This window comes from Periplaneta americana, chromosome 14 (genome assembly GCF_040183065.1).
Source record: "Periplaneta americana isolate PAMFEO1 chromosome 14, P.americana_PAMFEO1_priV1, whole genome shotgun sequence".
NCBI lineage: Eukaryota > Metazoa > Arthropoda > Insecta > Blattodea > Blattidae > Periplaneta > Periplaneta americana.
In genome coordinates this window covers 31,342,321-31,362,811 of record NC_091130.1, presented here as the reverse complement: position 1 = coordinate 31,362,811, position 20,491 = coordinate 31,342,321, and the positions used below count along the sequence as shown (strand labels likewise).

At 36.8% G+C, this 20,491-nt stretch overlaps 1 protein-coding gene across 1 annotated transcript in view; it reads right to left on the bottom strand.

Annotated features, from left to right (window-relative positions):
- LOC138713243 (purine nucleoside phosphorylase) overlaps positions 1-20,281 on the bottom strand; it is a 31,703-nt gene extending 11,422 nt beyond the window's left edge. The window contains exon 1 of the mRNA XM_069845185.1: positions 20,008-20,281. Within this exon, the coding sequence (XP_069701286.1) occupies positions 20,008-20,180 (173 nt within the window). The 5' untranslated portion in view covers positions 20,181-20,281. The remainder of the gene's footprint in view (positions 1-20,007) is intronic.
- Positions 20,282-20,491: the final 210 nt, after the last annotated feature.

Sequence of the window (20,491 nt, the reverse complement as noted above, 5' to 3'; positions counted from 1 at the left end):
CCGGAGCGAATTTTTCTCCTCAAATATTAATTATTATAAGTTCCAGCCAATGAATGATACTTTATGCCGACAATGGGTTGTTTTATTTCTCAGAAATATGTTTTTCAACCAGTGCACTGGTGAAAGGCAAAATATAATTTTGTACATCCAAAAACGTAATAGGCTAATATAATTTTCCTGTTCATTTATCAACAAATGTAATCTATGGCGTGTTTCTGAATAGCTATTTCTAATTTTCAGATGTGGTAGAGGATTATCATACGCCTACGTAACATTTACAAGGAAAGTTTACTTCTAAATGTCTTACAATCATGTTCCAGATAAAACTTGACCTACATAACAGCTCATCATATACAAGCCCACACTTAAAATTGGTTAAGAAAGACAAGTTAACACGCTTAGATAAAATTATTACTGATAAGTGATAAGATTCCATAATCGTTTATCTTTTTTTATAGGTGGAAATGTAGACCGAATCAATATTATACAGCAATCTTTGGAACTTAGAGACGCTGTGAGTAAGAATAATGTGTTGAGGACTATACGCTATCGCAAAAGACAAATAATCTTCGAAACAAGAGTGTTACAAATGACATAGTACGACATGTGAGTGCGATAACAACTTATTAATGAAACAAAGAACTGTATTGCCTAAGTTTAAAAAAAGAGCTATAACGGTATTTTCCGTCAGGAATAATATGTATGTTTATCCAATGTCTATCACTTCACTTGTGAGATTCGGGTTCCGCATATTGCGGATAGATAGCAGGACTGTGACCCATTTTCAAGTTGCACACCACTTCGGCGGGCAACGCTATGCATGTGTATATGTGAAGAGTTATGTCGTGTACCAGGGTAAATGTATGTGTAAATGTATAGTATGAAATGAGTGATGATGATGAAAGTGAGTAAGGGAGAAGGGGAAAACCGGATGTAGCCTACCCCGTCAGTCTTAACTTCCCCGTCCGTCGGACGAATCGCTATCAACAATGACATATGCCTTCTCTTCATTGAACTGGTGCACAATCTAGTTATTAGAAGTTGTGCACCACCACTTTTCCACGAAAATATCTAACCAAGCCGGGAATCGAACCCGGGCCCACTAGTCTGGAAGCAAACACACTACCACAGAGCTAACTCAGCGGACTTCGTCAGGAATAAAGAAAAAAATTATGGTTTATTTAACGACGCTCGCAACTGCAGAGGTTATATCAGCGTCGCCAGTGTGCCGGAATTTTCTCCCGCAGGAGTTCATTTACATGTCAGTAAATCTACTGACATGAGCCTGTCGCATTTAAGCACACTTGAATGCCATCGACCTGGGCCAGGATAGAACCCGCAACCTCGAGCACAGAAGGCCAGCGCTATACCGACTACGCTACCCAGACCGGCGGAATAAAAAAAAATCCTCGTTTATAAGTAACAAGTTAACTTTATTTTAACAACACCGATGTTTAGTTGTTACGTTATTAGTATAACAATAAACAACAATAGAACTGACTCGTGCAGAGGTCTTACAATCACGGGTTACAAATTTATTCTTTCCTTTGTGACAAAATTGTGAGTTAAAGAAAGGAAAGAGGCCTATAACTTATTAAATTAATAAAACTGCGTACAATAATAATAGAAATGACAATATTTATTTTAATAAACAACGTTTTGCGGCTTTCTTGCACATCTTGATATCGTTGTCTTAGCAAGACCTGCTGTTATTGAAAGTTACGGACTTCGTACTTAACGGCTTTCAAGGAACCCGGAGGTTCATTGCCGCCCTCACGTAAGCCCGCCATCGGTTCCTATCCTAAGCAAGATTAATCCAGTCTCTACAATCATATTCCACCTCTCTCAAATCCATTTTGATATTATCCTCCCATCTACGTCTCGGCCTCCCTATAGGACTTCATCTTTCCGGCCTCCCAACTAACATTCTACATGCATTTTTGAATTCGCCCATACGTGCTAAATGCCCTGCCTATCTCAAACTCTGGGTTTAAGAAAGTTAGCCTATGTACTGTTAATGTAAATGAAGATTTCTAATGCTGACACAGATAACACATTCAGATAATGCAGAATCATTGGACGACGACGTGGTACAAAGGCTGTACTTTTTATGATTTCGATATTTTTAACAACCATATCTGATAATTAGGGTACGGATTTTTAGGTCGTTAAAATGTAATTTTAGGTACCTAAAATAGGCTTAAAAATGTAGGAAATAGTCTCTAAAGAATTAGATACAGGCTCTAACAAAAAATAATGTTTTCTTTAAAAACATGTTTCAAATCTTTGGGAATTCAATTCTAGAACTTAATAATTTTAAATAATTATACACCGTTACTACCACTATTACTAAAAATACAAGAACAACAAATATCTAACTAGTTATACATAAACTAAACAATTAAATGTGAAAAATAAGTTTTACAGATAAATTCAGTATACAAACAAGTCTAATATAATCAATTTTTACCAAGCCTTGTCCGTTAATGTCCATAATTAGCTTCACAATAAATTACCAATACTTTTTCTAAATTTTCAACTATAAAACAATGCCATCTGTCACTCAACACAAATTTGTATGCTGAAAATGAACGCTCCGCATCCACTGAAGTAACAGGAGCGTATTTAAATTTCGACACTAGTTGGACAGGAATGTTACATCACAGTCTAGTATATACAGTCACGAAGCTCAATAAGTAGTAAATATGCATCCATAGATAGTTGCTCATCACTAGGATCGCTACTATCGCCTCATTACAGACAATGCGAAATAGTATCTGCACAGTCTATTGTTCCTAGTACCCTCATAAACTTAAGCTTCGTGACTGTATATACTAGACTGTGGTTACATTGTAAGGCGTGTTCTATCCTGCTAGGATATCTGAAGCAGTACGCAGGTCCTTCAGCCCTATATTTATCTGCAGAACTTGCTCTTGTTTATCCCGTACTTTATTTCCAACAGAATCATGAACACATTTCGAATTTAAAATACAAATTTTCGAAATAAGAATGGGTGTTTCAACCTATTAGAGATAAAACATACCTAATAGGTCAAAATAGGCTTTGTCGTCAAAATAAGCAATTTTAGGTGCTATTAAAATACCAATTTTGGGCATAGTTTTATATGAAACGTGAATTTGCAAGTTTTTATGAACTTATCTTTTAAGGATTAAAATAAGTTTTTACCTAAAATCCGAAGTCTACTGATAATAGTAATATTATTTTCTTTCCTGTTTATTTATCTGCTTATTACGATTATGAATGACATCTCTCTCAATTTCTTCATTAATTGACGATAAATGTAGGTGGGGACAGAACGATTCCTCGGAAGGACACAATAGAATGATAAGATAAGCTAATTCACAAATATTTATCCTTATCCCGAATTAATGCGCCCACACGTATAAAAATAAACCTATACGCATACATACACAGAAAAAATAAACATTAATTATGCCTGATGAAAGAGTGATGGAACGGAGAAAAATTCTCTCCGGCGTCGGGATTTGAACCCGGGTTTTCAGCGCTACGTGCTGGTGCTTTATCCACTAAGCCACGCCGGATACAACCCCGACGCCGTTTAGAATCGTCTCAGATTAAGCTCCATCTCTTGGGTTCCCTCTAGTGGCCGCCCTCTGCACTACGTCATAGATGTCTATGAACGCAGGACCGAAATCCATACATGTGTTGAGGTGCACTCAGATGAGTGACTGTTTGGCCGGGATCCGACGGTATAGTATCCGGCGTGGCTTAGTGGATAAAGCATCAGCACGTAGAGCTGAAAACCCGGGTTCAAATCCCGGCGCCAGAGAGAATTTTTCTCCGTTCCATCACTCTTTCATCATGTGATGACGCAGAATATCTGCATGGAAATATCATATGTACTTCGGTACATCAAAATATATATGATATGCGTTATAAATCACTTTGTGATTTAAGACGGCGCCTATACCGTCGGATCCCGGCTAAACAGTCACTCATCTGAGTGCACCTCAACACATGTATGGATTTCGGTCCTGCGTTCATAGACATCTATGACGTAGTGCAGAGGGCGGCCACTAGAGGGAACCCAAGAGATGGAGCCTAATCTGAGACGATTCTAAACGGCGTCGGGGTTGTATCCGGCGTGGCTTAGTGGATAAAGCATCAGCACGTAGAGCTGAAAACCCGGGTTCAAATCCCGGCGCCGGAGAGAATTTTTCTCCGTTCCATCACTCTTTCATCATGTGATAACGCAGAATATCTGCATGGAAATATCATATGTACTTCGGTACATCAAAATATATATTAATTGTGCCGCAAATCAAGCTTTCAGGTATAACTCCCTGTAAAGTTGATTTGAATAATTTCGAGGGAAAAATTGTTCCGGGGCCGGGTATCGAACCCGGGACCTTTGGTTAAACGTACCAACGCTCTCCCAACTGAGCTACCCGGGAACTCTACCAGACACCGATCCAATTTTTCCCTCTATATCGGTGTATGGTAGAGTTCCCGGGTAGCTCAGTTGGGAGAGCGTTGGTACGTTTAACCAAAGGTCCCGGGTTCGATACCCGGCCCCGGAACAATTTTTCCTCGAAATTATTCAAATCAACCTTACAAGTAGTTACACCTGAAAGCTTGATTTGCATAACACACGTCACTGTTCGTTAACAGAAAACCACAATTTAAGTCACACAGAGTTAGTGTGCACTCAATGTTGGTTGCTTGACGGTTGTCAGCCCATTTTGAGGTCTGTGGATATAGAGGGAAAAATTGGATCGGTGTCTGATAGAGTTCCCGGGTAGCTCAGTTGGGAGAGCGTTGGTACGTTTAACCAAAGGTCCCGGGTTCGATACCCGGCCCCGGAACAATTTTTCCCTCGAAATTATTCAAATCAACTTTACAAGGAGTTACACCTGAAAGCTTGATTTGCATAATACACGTCACTGTTCGTTAACACAAAACCACAATTTAAGTCACACAGAGTTAGTGTGCACTCAATGTTGGTTGCTTGACGGTTGTCAGCCCATTTTGAGGTCTGTGGATATAGAGGGAAAAATTGGATCGGTGTCTGATAGAGTTCCCGGGTAGCTCAGTTGGGAGAGCGTTGGTACGTTTAACCAAAGGTCCCGGGTTCGATACCCGGCCCCGGAACAATTTTTCCCTCGAAATTATTCAAATCAACTTTACAAGGAGTTACACCTGAAAGCTTGATTTGCATAATACACGTCACTGTTCGTTAACACAAAACCACAATTTAAGTCACACAGAGTTAGTGTGCACTCAATGTTGGTTGCTTGACGGTTGTCAGCCCATTTTGAGGTCTGTGGATATAGAGGGAAAAATTGGATCGGTGTCTGGTAGAGTTCCCGGGTAGCTCAGTTGGGAGAGCGTTGGTACGTTTAACCAAAGGTCCCGGGTTCGATACCCGGCCCCGGAACAATTTTTCCCTCGAAATTATTAAAAAATTATTAATTATGCCCTCTTGAAACCTATACCTTGCTTACCTAAGTACATTAAAATCATAATTATAATCTGAAAACACGTTCTCGCCATAAAACAATACTAACAATACCATGCCAGCGCACCTCCTCATACAGTACGATTATTTAGTCCTGACAGTCGCCGGAGATGTGCGCGTGGGACAGGCGAGTCCATTTAGTTACGCCAAGGGGTGTTTGGGTTATTCACTCGCTTGCCTTTACCGACCGCTCGCCTTATCTCTACTCAGGGGAACTCTCCCACTCCTGCTATTACTTCCCCTCTTTCGCGTCGCTGAGTTGTCAGGACTAAATAATCGGTCTGTACTTATCGTCTTTCACAGTAGCCCTGCCAAGACTGGAATTCGGTAACTACTAGCATCAGGGACTGTCGAAATAAAATTCAGTTCAAACGCAAACTTACTTGGTCAGTAACCGAGACTTGTTTAGACATAGCTTCTTGCAAATAGTTTTCATCTAGCATAAAATATTTCAATCTCCGATAGGTTCATCCTTATACAGAGTCTCCAACTTTTAAGATCAAAATTATGCAATGGCAGAGAATTCTAAACTGAGCATTTTGACTAAGTAACCAGTGGTCGGAAATGCATATTCCAGGAGCTATAAGGTCTTGAACAAGTAATAAGTTTGATGAACATTTTTGCAAGCTGCTTTAATTTTTTACACATAATAAACAACTTACATCTAATAGCAACTGTTCAAACTGGTAATCACCAGTCTTGATACCTCCAGAACAATGCACGACATTTTGCTCCACTCTCTTGAATAGCCCTGGTATCTGTTGTAAAATGAGGCAGGCTACGTAGTGTTTTTTTTTTTCGGGTATCAGGGATATTGGTGGGAGTATATTTTCGTGAAAATTTCTAAATTTCAGCATAACAGTAACTAGACATAAGTAGTCTAATCAGAAATATGCACACAATTATTCTTCCATCTAATGATATAATATGGAAACAACAACATGGCCGTAAACCGCCAAAGAACGAACAATTTTCAAATAACAGCCTATCACTTTTGTATAATACATATCCCAGTGAACTGTAAATAATGTCATTAATTTCAGGAAGATATTCTTTGAGATATTAAACAAAGGTTTAATATAGTTTTGCTCGTTTTTGCTTCTTTTTCCAGACAAAAATTCTTTTATGCGAAACAGTTCATAGCGTGTTTTAGGAAAGTCATTGATTTAATTTCCAATATGCTCACTCAATTTAAGAGAGCAGTATATTATGATAAACGATTGAAAGACTTTTAGTTTTGTCCTTTAAATATGCAGAAATTTGATGCGAACAAATGTAACTTTTTGTTCTGCAAAGAAATTTTACAGTGTTAATTTGTTCGGATCAAATTTCTGCACATTTAAAGGACAAAACTAAATTCCTTTCAATCATTTATCTATAGTAATGTCACAAGAGGTCTGAGATTCCCGGATAAATCCACGAGCGAAACGAGTGGGTTTATCTGGGCAATCTAAGACCTCGACCTCGAGTGACATTTATTAGGGCTATTTCGGAATAAAATAAAAAATGTAAATAATATATATCTCAAATTCGCTCATAAAATGTTATTAATTGTATACTTATGACTACATAACCTATTTAGACATTGTGAAGTTGAAATAGATGAATATCGACTATTGCAATAAAGAAATTGCATGTTATTCAGTAATGCCAATTGAGAAAAGCGAAATATATGTTTAACAATGTTAATTACATGTACTGCGTTTTTCTCTTGTTATTACAACAAATACATTTTCATTATTTGCTGAAATAATAATTTAATTCCAACATTTTATAAAATAATTACAAATCCTGATTAATAGCTACATTAATTAAATGAACTGTTATGAAAGAGTGTCATTTTCTTTAGATACAATGGACATGGAATTATAAGATGAAGATGTAGATATGGAAGTAGGATTTCACACTTTATTTAGTACAATGGATTCATGCCCATCGATTTACAGGGAAACAGTTGGCGACACTGACTAAACAAAAGAACGACCATGCGATAAATTGATAGTGATAAATAGAGCTGCAACAATTATCGCGATGTATGACTGTGATTGGTTGGAATTCAAATTTTAATTGACTGGTCGAAAATGGAATGACGTCATATAAACGAAATAGTCATCATAATACCCTGTTCTCTTGAATTGACTTAGTATACTGGGAATTAAATCAATGGCTATAAACTGTTTCATATAAAACAATTTTTATCTCGAAAAGGAAGCAAAAACGACCAAGATTGTAGTAAACGTTTTTGTTTGAAATATCTCAAAGAATAACTCCCTGAAATTAATAGAATAATTACTTACGGTTCACTCTGTATATTATGTAACATGCTTTCTGTAGTCCATATCCGGACTCTTTTTTTTTTTTTTTTTCCGTTGTTGGTAACTTTATAGCATCTGTTAGATGCTCTATGGTTGTGCTAACAAATGGAGTTACTTGTCAACAATGTGACGCTGAAACGTGTGTTCAGGTTACTGCCCAGCGACAGTCCTGATGTATTTTTATATTTGTGATGATTAGTTAATTAATATTAACCCGGCACACTCACAATCACATTCATACAAATTTCCAGACTCTAGACACCCAGGGAATTCTTCTTCTTCTTCAATCGAACCGGGACCTCCTAATCTGGAAGCCAGCATGCTGACCAACAGACCACGGAGGCAGTCCGTATCCAGACTCTCGTTTGAATGTTGTTTAATCCACGTGAGAGACAACGAATGCTGTTCACTTCATCGTGACTAGCTGAAAATCTGCTGCATCCAGTCATTTTTCATTCCGCAAATGCTTCTTACGTTATGGGAGGTCAGTAGCGTGATCTACATAGCAACAGCTGATACATCATATCGTTACTCAATCGTACGACTGACACTTGGTTGTCAAAGGTTCCACCAAGAGTCTCAAGGGTTATCGAGAACATCATGACGTAAAGCAAAGTTTCTGAGCACTGTAGTAAACACGTCACCACGATATCACGAAAAGTTATCTTTTCGTTTGCATAATATTTTCACGAGTCAAATATATTATTGTCCGAATCTACAGATCATTCCAGCTGTATTTTTCCATTAGATCTTACTTACTTACAAATGGCTTTTAAGGAACTCGGAGGTTCATTGCCGTCCTCACATTAGCCTGTCATCGGTCCCTATCCTGAGCAAGATTAATCCAGTCCCTATCATCATCCCACCTCCCTCAAATCCATTTTAATATTATCCTCCCATCTACGTCTTGGCTTCCCCAAAGGTCTTTTTCCCTCAGATCTTCCAACTAACACTCTATATGCATTTCTAGATTCACTTATACGTGCTACATGCTCTGCCCATTTCATGATGATGACGGATCAAGTTCGTTGTAAAGAAAAGCAAAAACCTACAATCTCATAAAACGGAAACGTATATAAGAATCAGGTAATAGCGGTAGAAACAATTTCACACAGATTAGTACTCTACTTTGTATTAAAAAGTGACTACTATCATCAAGAAGTTTTAAATTAATATGAGAAAGAAATTACATTATAATACAGCTTTCGTATCTACCAAACATCCGAACAAAAACGTAGTAAACACACGTATGTCCATGTTTACATCCAAGCATAGAATTAAATTAAATTGTGTACGTAAATAATAAGAGACCTCTGAATACTGCTATGAAATACCGATGAAAAATACTTAAAAGATAGATATTGTGAGAAAACAGAAGCAAAATGAAATGCATATCGTCGTTTTACTCCGTAACCTCAATTTTTATCGAATGTCGAAATCTATGTTATTTTCAAAATGCATCTGCTAAATAATACCTCGTAAGTCTGCAAATATTTCTATATTTTATAAATAACAAATGCATCACAGTTACTTTTTTTTTAGTTGTTTAACGACGCTATATCAACTACTCGGTTATTTAGCGTCGATGGGATTGATAGCGAGAAGTATTAAATTTAACGATATGAGGCTAAGTATTCACCATAGATTACCTCACATTCGCCTTACGTTTGTGGAAAACCTTGGGGGGAGGAGAAACCCAACCAGATAAACAACTCAAGCGGGAATCGAACCCACGCCCGAATGATACTCCGAGTCAGCAGACAAGCGCCTCAGCCAACTGAGCTACGCCGATGACTATTAGTTGTTAGCTTAGGTATAAAAAGAATAAGAAGTTATTTTGTATTTTACTCTCTTGTACAATTTGGTTCCTCAAATGTAGTTACGAAGATTTGAAAGTAAATATGTATGTTCGATTAAGGGTTATCAGCACTATAATACTATATAGGCCTAGTATATTATGATACAAGATTGGAAAGTGCTTTTTACAAAATCGAGGAAAAGTTTGGAAAAAGAGCAGAGAGAGTTTTTCAATTTCCGAAATTTTGTAATGCACTTCACAAATGTGTATTGTAAAACATTTTTTGCACGATCGTATTTTTAAAATTGCAAATACAATTTATTTTGCATTGAAAATTTAGAGCAATATTATTCCAAAGCCTTCGCAAAACTGCACTGTAATGGTAACTAAGTAACAATAAGTGAACTGTAATGGGTTTATTTCAGTATAGTTTCATGTTATGAAGAAAGGTTTCCCTAGCAACAAGCTTCCGTGTTGGAATTCTAACTTTCAAAACCTAACAAACAATAGCTGTATAAAAAAACACGATCGTGCAAAAAAGATTATTGTAATATTTGTTAATACCAACTAAAAACAATAAATGTTGTAGCGGAAAACAGCACCAAACTCAAATCAGGAAGGGGATAGCATGTTGAATCTAATGTAGTATCTTGTAAAACTTTGTGTTATCGATCGATAGTGGAGATTCAGGAGCCAATAGTAGGCCTACACACCCTGTCTTCCCCTTCTACTCTGCAGTATCTTCCACGCTCGGTCAATATCCGCCATTAAACAATTACTTATTCGTGTTAGGTATTTCACTTTTTTTGAAGTCACCACAGAAAATAAAATGACCCAATTAGTAGGTATATTTTGGAAAACTATCTTCGTTATAATGTAGGCTTTTACAAATATAATTATTATATATAGCTATGCATATAACTAACGGTTTTTCGGTATTTTATTGGTATGCCGCATAAAGTGCAATGTAATTCAAAATAAAGGAATGTTATTACACGTCTGAACACTGTCATTATTACATACTTTTCAGTACTTTTCCTCACAAACAACAGACAAGCATAAATTCGAGTCAACAAATTTGTTAATTACATAAACACTGTATACTTGAAAAACAGTAAATACTACTTAATTTTACAGAATTTATAAGTGCAGTACTTCTATAAATAATGTACCTTTCTCTGCATGGTCCTCCACAAGGATTAGCAACTGGAAAATTACCCCACATTATGAAATACTCTAATTTTCTGAAGATTTGTTACGCACTTTTAACCTCTTCTCGGCGTCCTTTTGTCAATCGTTAAAACAAAAACCAAACGCCAAACTTCATAACTTAACTGATTTTATTACTCGCGATTTAACATTAAGAATGACACAGCACTTCGTCCTAGCCTGACGACCGAGGGATAACTGCCAGCTATTTCGTGGCAGACAACCCCTGCCAAAAACTACCCAACCGTCCAGCAGCTGTGCGTCGGAAAGAACATGGTAGGGTTGATTCTGTTCTTCCACGAAACCTATTATTTAAGCTAGCCTACCTTATTTTATACAAAAGTGTATCACGTAGGTTCTACACGCCTATGTCGTAACGGAATCTAATACAATCCATTTGAGTGAACCGCATTTATTAAGACAGACAACTTATAACTTCTTACCCGTTTAGAATTTACTGCATCACTTCGAAGTGGATAATAGACATGTCTTTGCAACATTCCCAAAGAATAAAACGCCGATCAGCTATTGAAAACAGTTTACTATACAGTAATCGGTTTCTATATTGGACATAATTCCGTTTCATATTCCAAATTAAATTAATGTCTACCAGTGAAAGGAGCTAATTTTTTTAAGTCTCAGATAGAGACTATCCTAATTGTAAGTAAACATAATATGAGGTTATAACAACATCAGGACAATTATCTGCTGCAAAACCGTTAGATATAAAGTTTTCATAAAAATAAAACCACTATTTCATTCACAAAGCAAAAGAATAAAACGGGTAATACTTAATTCAAATATGACTACCATTTTGATCCAAAATCATTAAGTCACTCTTCCAAGATCTGTACAATATTCCGCGAAAAATTCTGCGTAATCTGGATTATTTGACTAACTGACAGACTGTATTCATCAGACATTTTGTTTTTTAGCATTAACTTCCCATGATTGTATGAGAAGATTCGAAGAGAACGTCAGGATGTAGACCTTCGGTTCCCCCCTACTACCAATAATGCACAACACAATGTCAATACGGCCGGCGGTTGCTGTCGTCTGCGATACGACGAACGTTTTGGTTGATTTTCGAGTTTCGTTTTTTTTTTCTGGTTATTATATGCTTATTTAAGTTGTGTTAACTCTCGCTAAGTGGTTTTATATTTTATTTTATCAGTCTTAGTATTTAATCGATCCCGGGACCTCTGGTTGAACGTACCAGCGCTCTCCCAACTGAGCTACCCGGGAACTCCACCCGACACCGTCTCAACTTTTCCCTTTATATCCACACAACTCGCGTGGGCTGACGAAACGCCAGAGACCCACATCGAGTGCACACAATCTCTGTGTGACTTGGAATTGTGGTTTTCTGTTAACGTACACAGTGACGTATATATTATGGAAATCTAGTCTTTCAGGTGAAGCTTCCTGTAAAGCAGATTGCTTTACAGGAAGCTTCACCTGAAAGACTAGATTTGCATATTATTATTATTGTTACTGTTATTTCTATCATCAACATTATTATTGATATCTGTAAAATTTATGTAGAGACTACTGGACTGTACCAGAGCACGAGCATATGCTCATTTCGGGTATCTATTCATATGTACCATTTCAATTGTAAATTGTGAATAAATTTGAATTTGAAAATTTTGAATTTGAATTAGTACTAAAAAGGCGACAAAGAAAACTTAGGCCCTGACATTACGGTCTTGTGCTAAGGATTACTTCGGAGACGACAGAAAATGTTGTATTTCGAACTCTATAGAAGGTAAACGTGCGAATTATAAATGAGGCAGTGGAGGGTTTTTTGGAAAAAAAAAAAAAAAAAAAAAAAACCGTAGTCAAAAATATAAATTTCCAGGAGAAACAAAAAACTATCTGGCATAGGTGTTGTTGACACCTCAAGTATAAAATTCATCTTGCCATTTCTTAAGGTGTTGTAGAAACTTTGGAAAACTGAAGTACATTTATAACTTAAATTACCTCATAGAAATACATATGTAAATGTAGGTCATTGTGGACAATGGTTGTTTAAAAAAATATATTCTTGTGGCTGAAGTGTGCCTCTCCTTTAATCTTCTTTTTCTTTATTATATCTGTTTCTTCTCCTTTCGTTGCTTACGTTTCTTCCATGGGGTTACTTCTGTACCTAAAGATGACTCCATAACTAATACAACAATTGAAGAGCCATAGTGGGCCAAGCGCCATTTATTAAAAACGAAGAAAGCAAGGGTTAAAGTTAAGTGAATACCATAGTTTAATGAAGATTCGCATATCATTTAGTTTTAATGTGTATAGGCTACTTTATATTACTTGCTGTATGTTTCCATTGAATTGTGGTAATAACTTCATTTTAAACCTTGTTTTCTACGGTTTTAGTAAATGGCGCTTGGCCCACTATGATTCTGAACCCTTCAATTTACGTGTTGAAGTATTTTTCTCTGAGATGGCTTTTGCCGCGTACATAAGAAGCATTACTGCCAATATACTACAGTTTAAAATTATTGTATAAATGTTTTAAGATGATATGCATGGGATATTTGGAAATGCTGTCATCGTCCTGGACAAAAAAAAAGTCTTTGTACTATAGTTGTTTATGAAAACCACGAAAATTCCCACTCCTATAACATAGGATTATGGTGTTTTTTTCACTAACAACTAATTCAGTAGATGGATGCTACAATACGCTCACCACATGATTAATATCACAAATTTGCATTTTTTGGACGATGGTTCTTTAAAAAAAACCTTTAAGAGTATAGCTTCAAATACTTGGAGTGTACTATAATTACTAACATGAACTGTTGCCAGGAAGTCAAAAGGAGGATAGCAATGGCAAAGGAAGCTTTTAATAGAAAAAGGAGCATCATCTGCAGACCTCTGGGGAAATAACTAAGGAAGAGATTAGTGGAGTGCTTTTGTGGAGTGTGGCATTGTATGGGGCAGAAACATGGACATTACGACGAAGTGAAGAGAAACAGCAAGAAACATTTGAAATGTGTATATGGAGAAGAATGGAGAGTGTGCAATGGACAGACATAATAAAGCTGAAACTGATCAGGAGGACAAAATGAAATTGGCTGGGTCACTGGCTGAGAAGAAACTGCCTACTCAAGGATGCATTGGAAGGAATGGTGAACGCAAGAAAAGTTCGAGGCAGATGATATGATAGATCATCCTGCCTAAGGTTTTTCCGTGGTTTTCCTAAGGCGCTAAGACAAATGTCGGGATGAGCCCTAAAAGAAATGGGCCACTGACCTGCACTCATATCCCCATGAATCTCCCTAATTAACTCTAAATTAATTAACAATTACATCTCTCCCCCCTCTTCGCAATTGAGCCATCATATAGCCAAATGGCTGGTCTCGAAACTGTGACAAATCAATCAACAAGGCTCATGACAACAATCACCTCCTACATAATAGCCAAATTGGCTAGTCTCTTATATGAGACAACTCATCCTGCCTAAGGTATTCCGTGGTTTTCCTCAGGCGTAAGACAAATGTCGGGATGAGCCCTAAAAGAAATGGGCCACGGACCTGCACTCATATCCCCATGAATCTCCCTAATTAACTCTAAATTAATTAACAATTACATCTCTCCCCCCTCTTCGCAATTGAGCCATCATATAGCCAAATGTCTGGTCTCGAAACTGAGACAAATCAACAAGGCTCATGACAACAATCACCTCCTACATAATAGCCAAATTGGCTAGTCTCTTATATGAGACAACTCATCCTGCCTAAGGTATTCCGTGGTTTTCCTCAGGCGTAAGACAAATGTCGGGATGAGACCTATAAGAAATGGGCCACGGACCTATATGCCCTTCCCCAAATATATTCCCCTTTATTATAAACGACGTATGCCCTAGTTCAGAACATATCAATTGTCTATTAAATATACGAGGTCACTCAATTAGTCGCAAATTGAAAGGACAGGCACCTCTCAAATTGCAGATTTAGATTTCACGGCGCTTCTTCCGACGGCCTTCACATGCTTTGTCATCGAACAACAGATGACAGCGTCTTGCCATCCTAACGGCAAACATCAGCCAGCTCTTCCTCTTCCCGTTCCGTGATCACTTGATCAAATCTCAGTCCCCCTCGCGTATGTGGTACCTAAGAGGTTACGTCCAATTTCGGCTTCCACTTCAAAATTTTCTAGAGTTCCTTCAGTGGAGCAGCGTAACCCGGAGTGAGACTAGTGGCCAACAGGCTTGGAGCTCACATATTTAGTTTTGTACAGCCCCCAACCCCTTGCAAGGACGCGTTTTGCGTACCTTTTAAAATGTTTCCTCCCAATTCTCTTTCGATATGATAGATGACATAATAGTAATATACGTTACAAGAGCGGTATGTTGACGTTTTCATGGTCGAGAAAAAGATTGAAAAAGCGAAACGTAGTTGAGCTTTTTTAATTTCCGAGAACATGAAAACAAACATACCGCTCGTGTATCGTACATTATTTTGTGCGAAGATCGTTTATTACATACCTGAAAGACGAATTTCTAATTAGTTGCAATGAAATCTCCATGTTGGTTTCTGTTTAATGACGGCAACTTCGGAAAACCAAAATATCTTTCTTCAACATTGTTGCTATAAAATGTTTTCTGTGTTTACTATACTCCAGCAGGCCGTGATATACGTCTGTCTTTTTTTCTCCCCAGTCTATAAATGCGAACTTAAAAGAAACGGTAAGGTTATGTAATGATTTATTTTTCATTTTAATATTTTAACAATATTATTTATATAACATATTGCAGTAATAAGATCGGCATCTGGAATCTTGTTGATTTTTTCACAGCTTCCTTAATGTTACTTGCATCAGGAATGCAATAACTTTTGTGGAGTAGTAGACTTTACTTAATTTTTGCAAATATTTAAAAACAATAATTAACATTGCAATTTAGGTGAAATTGCAGTGGTAAGTTTGCAATTTATAATTATTACTATGTTAAACGTCTCTAAAAATAATATGTTAAAAGCCTAAAGCAGTAAAATGAATGTCGCGCTTAAGCGGTAAGAAGAGGGAAATTGTTATGTGTGTTCGGTTGGGAATACTGAATGTGGAATTTTAGACTTACCGCGGATTGGTTTTGTGCGGAAACCAAGCAAATACGCACGATCTCGCACAAAGATAATTACGCGGATCGTATATGGAGACTAGGAGGAGGAAAAGAGGGAAGATTGGAGAATGCAGGTTTGTAGTGAATCGGTGCTTATTTCTGAAACACCCCATATTTAGGAATTAAAATGCCGATGGTTTTCACCGCTGTAAACTCGCGATTAGGTCACACTAATAAGTAAACTGATACAAACATGCATGCTTGAAAGCAATCGTCATGATCAGTTCAAGTTGAAACAGACAAGTAGGGCTACTGGTACAAATGATAAGAACTCTTCTATACAACTCGTTATCTTTAGCTGATACAAACAAACAATACTGATAAAATAACAAGAAAACTTGAACTGACCCCACATACAGCATATCGTAGTTTTACACTGATAGTTAAAACCACGCAATTAAGAGAACATGAAGTAGAACTATAGGTCAAAAAATTAAGACCGCAGTGAATAAACTTTTGCCGTAAGAACATGATTTTTTTTAGACTTTATACCTATTAGTAGGCCTATATATTTCGCTAGATTTCATTGTTTTAGGCCATGTAAAGTATAAATAATGAATTTTCAATATTTTTGGTACGATTTACTGTGTTCCCAGCCGTTGAAAATATTACCACCAAAATTTTTTGGTACATGCAGTATTAGATGGGTGTCACTGTGGTACAAAAACAAAAATTCCGAGAAAAAAAATAGTGCTTTCTTTTTTGGCGTGTATATATTTTCAAGTCTGTGCTAAAAATATTTTCTTGTTCTTCTCAAATCAGCCCCAAGATACCTGAGCGCGCTATGGAAGCCTGGTTTGGACCTCTGGACAGCTGATTTCACATTTTTAGTACAGGTTTAAATTATATAAAAAAAAAGGGGGGACACAGTTATATATATTTTCAACGACTGGGAATACTCAATACATTATATACTGTATCTAAAAATGGTGATTTTTTTGATGTGCTCTTCCAACATTTAAAAATTTGTTAGGCCTACTTCTACAATACATAGTCCAGGGATACAGAACTGGTAAGAGAGAGGTGGAAAGCATGGGGAAAGCGTTGGTTCCCCGTCCACAGTCCACCGGCGTTGAATGACGTATCTGTGGCCCGTACGCAATCACGTAAGACAGACACTGAATACAAATTCCCTCCCCTATCAAGTCAATGACTCGGGGATGGAAGGAAGGAGTGAGTGACGTAACGCCACAATTGTCGTCCAGTTCTGCAAGCCTGCCATAGTCTAAAATAATGAAATCTAGCGAGATATGTACTAATAGATGTAAGTGCTAAAAAGGAGCATACCGCTTTTGTGGCAAAAGTTTAAGTTCTAAGTGCTGTTACACGATATTTCACTGCGGTCTTAAACTTTTGACCAGTATTGTACAAGAAAGAGCGTGAAAGAACAGCGTCAGAGCAGAGCATGGAATGTAATATAATTTTTCTACACTTCATGTGAAGACATTAAAAAAAAAAAAAAAAGCAGAGAAAACAGGGTGCATGTTTTCAGAATGAGAAAGTTGAAGGTACTCCGATGTCAGAGCTGTTGATCACTTGGAATCTATTAGGTATCGAAAAGAGTTCCCTCTACCCTCCCTCTCCTTCTCCTTCTCCCCCTCCTCTTCCTTACGCAGGACAAAGATTTTTAAAGAAAGGATAAATCTAAATTATATTTTCAGTGAGTCTGTAGCTATTCGTGGAAAAATTTCGTATTAGGAAAACATCAGCTGAAAATATATGAGCAAAATAGGAGATTTTCTGCACAAAACAAAAAAAAATAAATAAAAATAAAATAAATAAATAAATCACTTAATCCAAAATAATTAGGTGTTCTTACACTGGATGGAATATGGAGCTTAGTGTTACTGAACTGCTGATGCATATAGCTTACCGAAATCATTTGAGCCGTTGAGAGCAGAAGTGGTGTAGTCAAAAATGGGTAATGGGGGTTAAAGTAAACATTCTGTAAAATACAGCGCAAAGTAGCAATTAATATTGAATTTATTTAAACTATTAGTAGTCAATGGATAGCATGAAGGACATTTAAACTGCTACTTAGCGCTATATTTTACAGAATTTTTACTTTAAACTTCATTACCCAATTTTGACTTACACCACTTCTACTCTGAACGGCTCATTTAACTGCTGATGTATATAGCTTATCGAAATCATTCCACAGCTCTTCATGAGAACAGTCAATCTGCCAAGATTTGGTGGAATTATAGATGGGTTCTTGATTTAAAAAAAAAAGGGGACGCTTCTTTTGAAAATGAGGCCACATTTGTTGATAGGAATGGCGTTGCTTTCTTAGTAAAATTAGAATTAATTGCAATTTTCTCGCTGTTCATAATTGAATTTTTAACGGTGGTAACTAATTTCAACAAATTCAATAATAGCGTGCATTATAGATCACCCAATCAGCTCGTCTCATATCGCTTACTTAAAATTTATATAAAATGAGTAAGAAAAAATAGTCTGCTATAGATCTTACATGTTTACACATACTTTAAGTCATTGTCATGTATACGAAACGCTGTTGAGAATTCACAAATTATAGTATTTGTCAAAGCAGACAAGAATTGTCAGAAAACAAATGCTAGAATATTCTGACAAATTTGTAGAATTGTCATGATTGTAGGACTAATCAGCTTTATCAAACAGGGCCCTGATCACCTTCTTGACACTAGTCGGACCATGACAGAACTTTTGTAAAGTAGAGTTTATTACAAAATCGGATTTCAAATTAAGACAACCAAATACATTACAGTGCAACAAAACAACATTTCTGCACTAAACGAGATTGGAGCCAACAACAGCAGCCTCCATGAAATGCCAAAGCTGTGCTAATCGTGGAACCATCAGTCGGTCAAACTATATATCAGCGTCTGTACGCTGTCTACTGCATGCAGGGTTGCCAGATTGATTTTACCTAAAGTCACCAAATCGTGGTGCTAGTGTAGCCCAATGTCGCCAATTTTCTACTTTAAAAATAAGTAATCTCATTGGATCTTTTTATAATAATACAATATCGTTACTTTATATCATATTTATGTAATAAATTCTATAAATTTAGTATTTATGGCATACGTTTTGCATTGGTTTTTATGCCGATCTTCTCAAATTTTCCTCACTTCTCCAATTTTGCACAACACAAGTCACTATTATACCCCTACAAATTAAACCAATCTCAATATTAACACCTTTGAAATAATTAAATATTTAGGGAGCTGGAGTAGAAACTACGGTTAGATTGCTATTTTTCACGTTATTAGAAAATTCTTTACAATGCTTCGTCTATAAGTTCCAGTATTGATCAGTTTATTAGTGCTCTGAGCGATATACGTTTGTTTCAACAAGCGTCAAAGATCGGTGACAAGTTCTGGTGCTCAACTATGTTGATAATAAACATAAACAGCTATAAATTTATTTTAAAGTTTTCAATCATATGATTTATCATTTTTTGCAAAATTATTTGCTAATACATCTTACAGAAGAAAATTTATGAACGTTTTCTCCTATACGGCATCATCAGATATTCAAAATATTACAACAAAATCTAAACGTAAGTCCAATAAGGTGTAACATTTTGAATATCTGATGATGCCGGATAGGCGAAAAGTTCATAAATTTTCTTCTGTAAGATGTATTAGCAAATAATAACTTTGCAAAAAATGATCAATTATATGATTGAAAACTTTAAAATAAATTTATAATCTTGAACTGATTTATCTGAAAAATCAAAAATGAATTGTAAGATAAGCAGCTATAATAAAGTTTTCTTGGATTAAGAAAAAAGTTCCGGCGTGTCAACAATGATAAGTCTAATATTTCATGTCAGTCATTGAATTGGATTAGCGATGTATCAGCAATGAACTACTCAATAAAATAAAATTAATAAACGATTAAGTGATTTTTCCTATGTCGCCCAAATGGCGTTAGTTACAATTCTTAAAAATAGGTCGCAAAATCACTGTTTATGTAACCCAAACGGCGTAATATCGCCCAATCTGGCAACCCTGTCTGCATGCATTCACTGCTTATTTTTGTTGTTTTGTGATTCACAGACAGGACCACTTACCTGAGAGGATCGTCGTCCGTGTATCTCGTACGCTTGGAACAACCGTTGGTCGTGTGGCCGTTAGTTGCAGAATAACCGATTTTAGAAGCGTAGCCATTTGTCAACGAATAACCATTACTGGAATTGCAGCCATTAGTGGCGCTGAAACCGTTGCTGATAGAACACCCGTTCATTTTCTGGCTTACGTCAATTAATACGATGCAGTTAATGGGAGATTTCTTCCTAGCTTTCAGCCTCCTCCGTGATGAACTTCTTGCAAATACCACAACATATTACTGTTTCGGGATTTATAAACCCTCGATGGCAAGGGAACAGCCTATCGGTAGCAAGAATCTGGAGGTGTGGTAATTTTCTACAGCCAATAGAACGACGGAGAAGAATTTTCAGAAGAGGGGAGAGGATAACCTCCGTCAAGTCTTCTTGACGTTCCTAAGTGATAATGAGTGGTGTCCAACAGTTCGATGACACGATTGTACGCTTTACA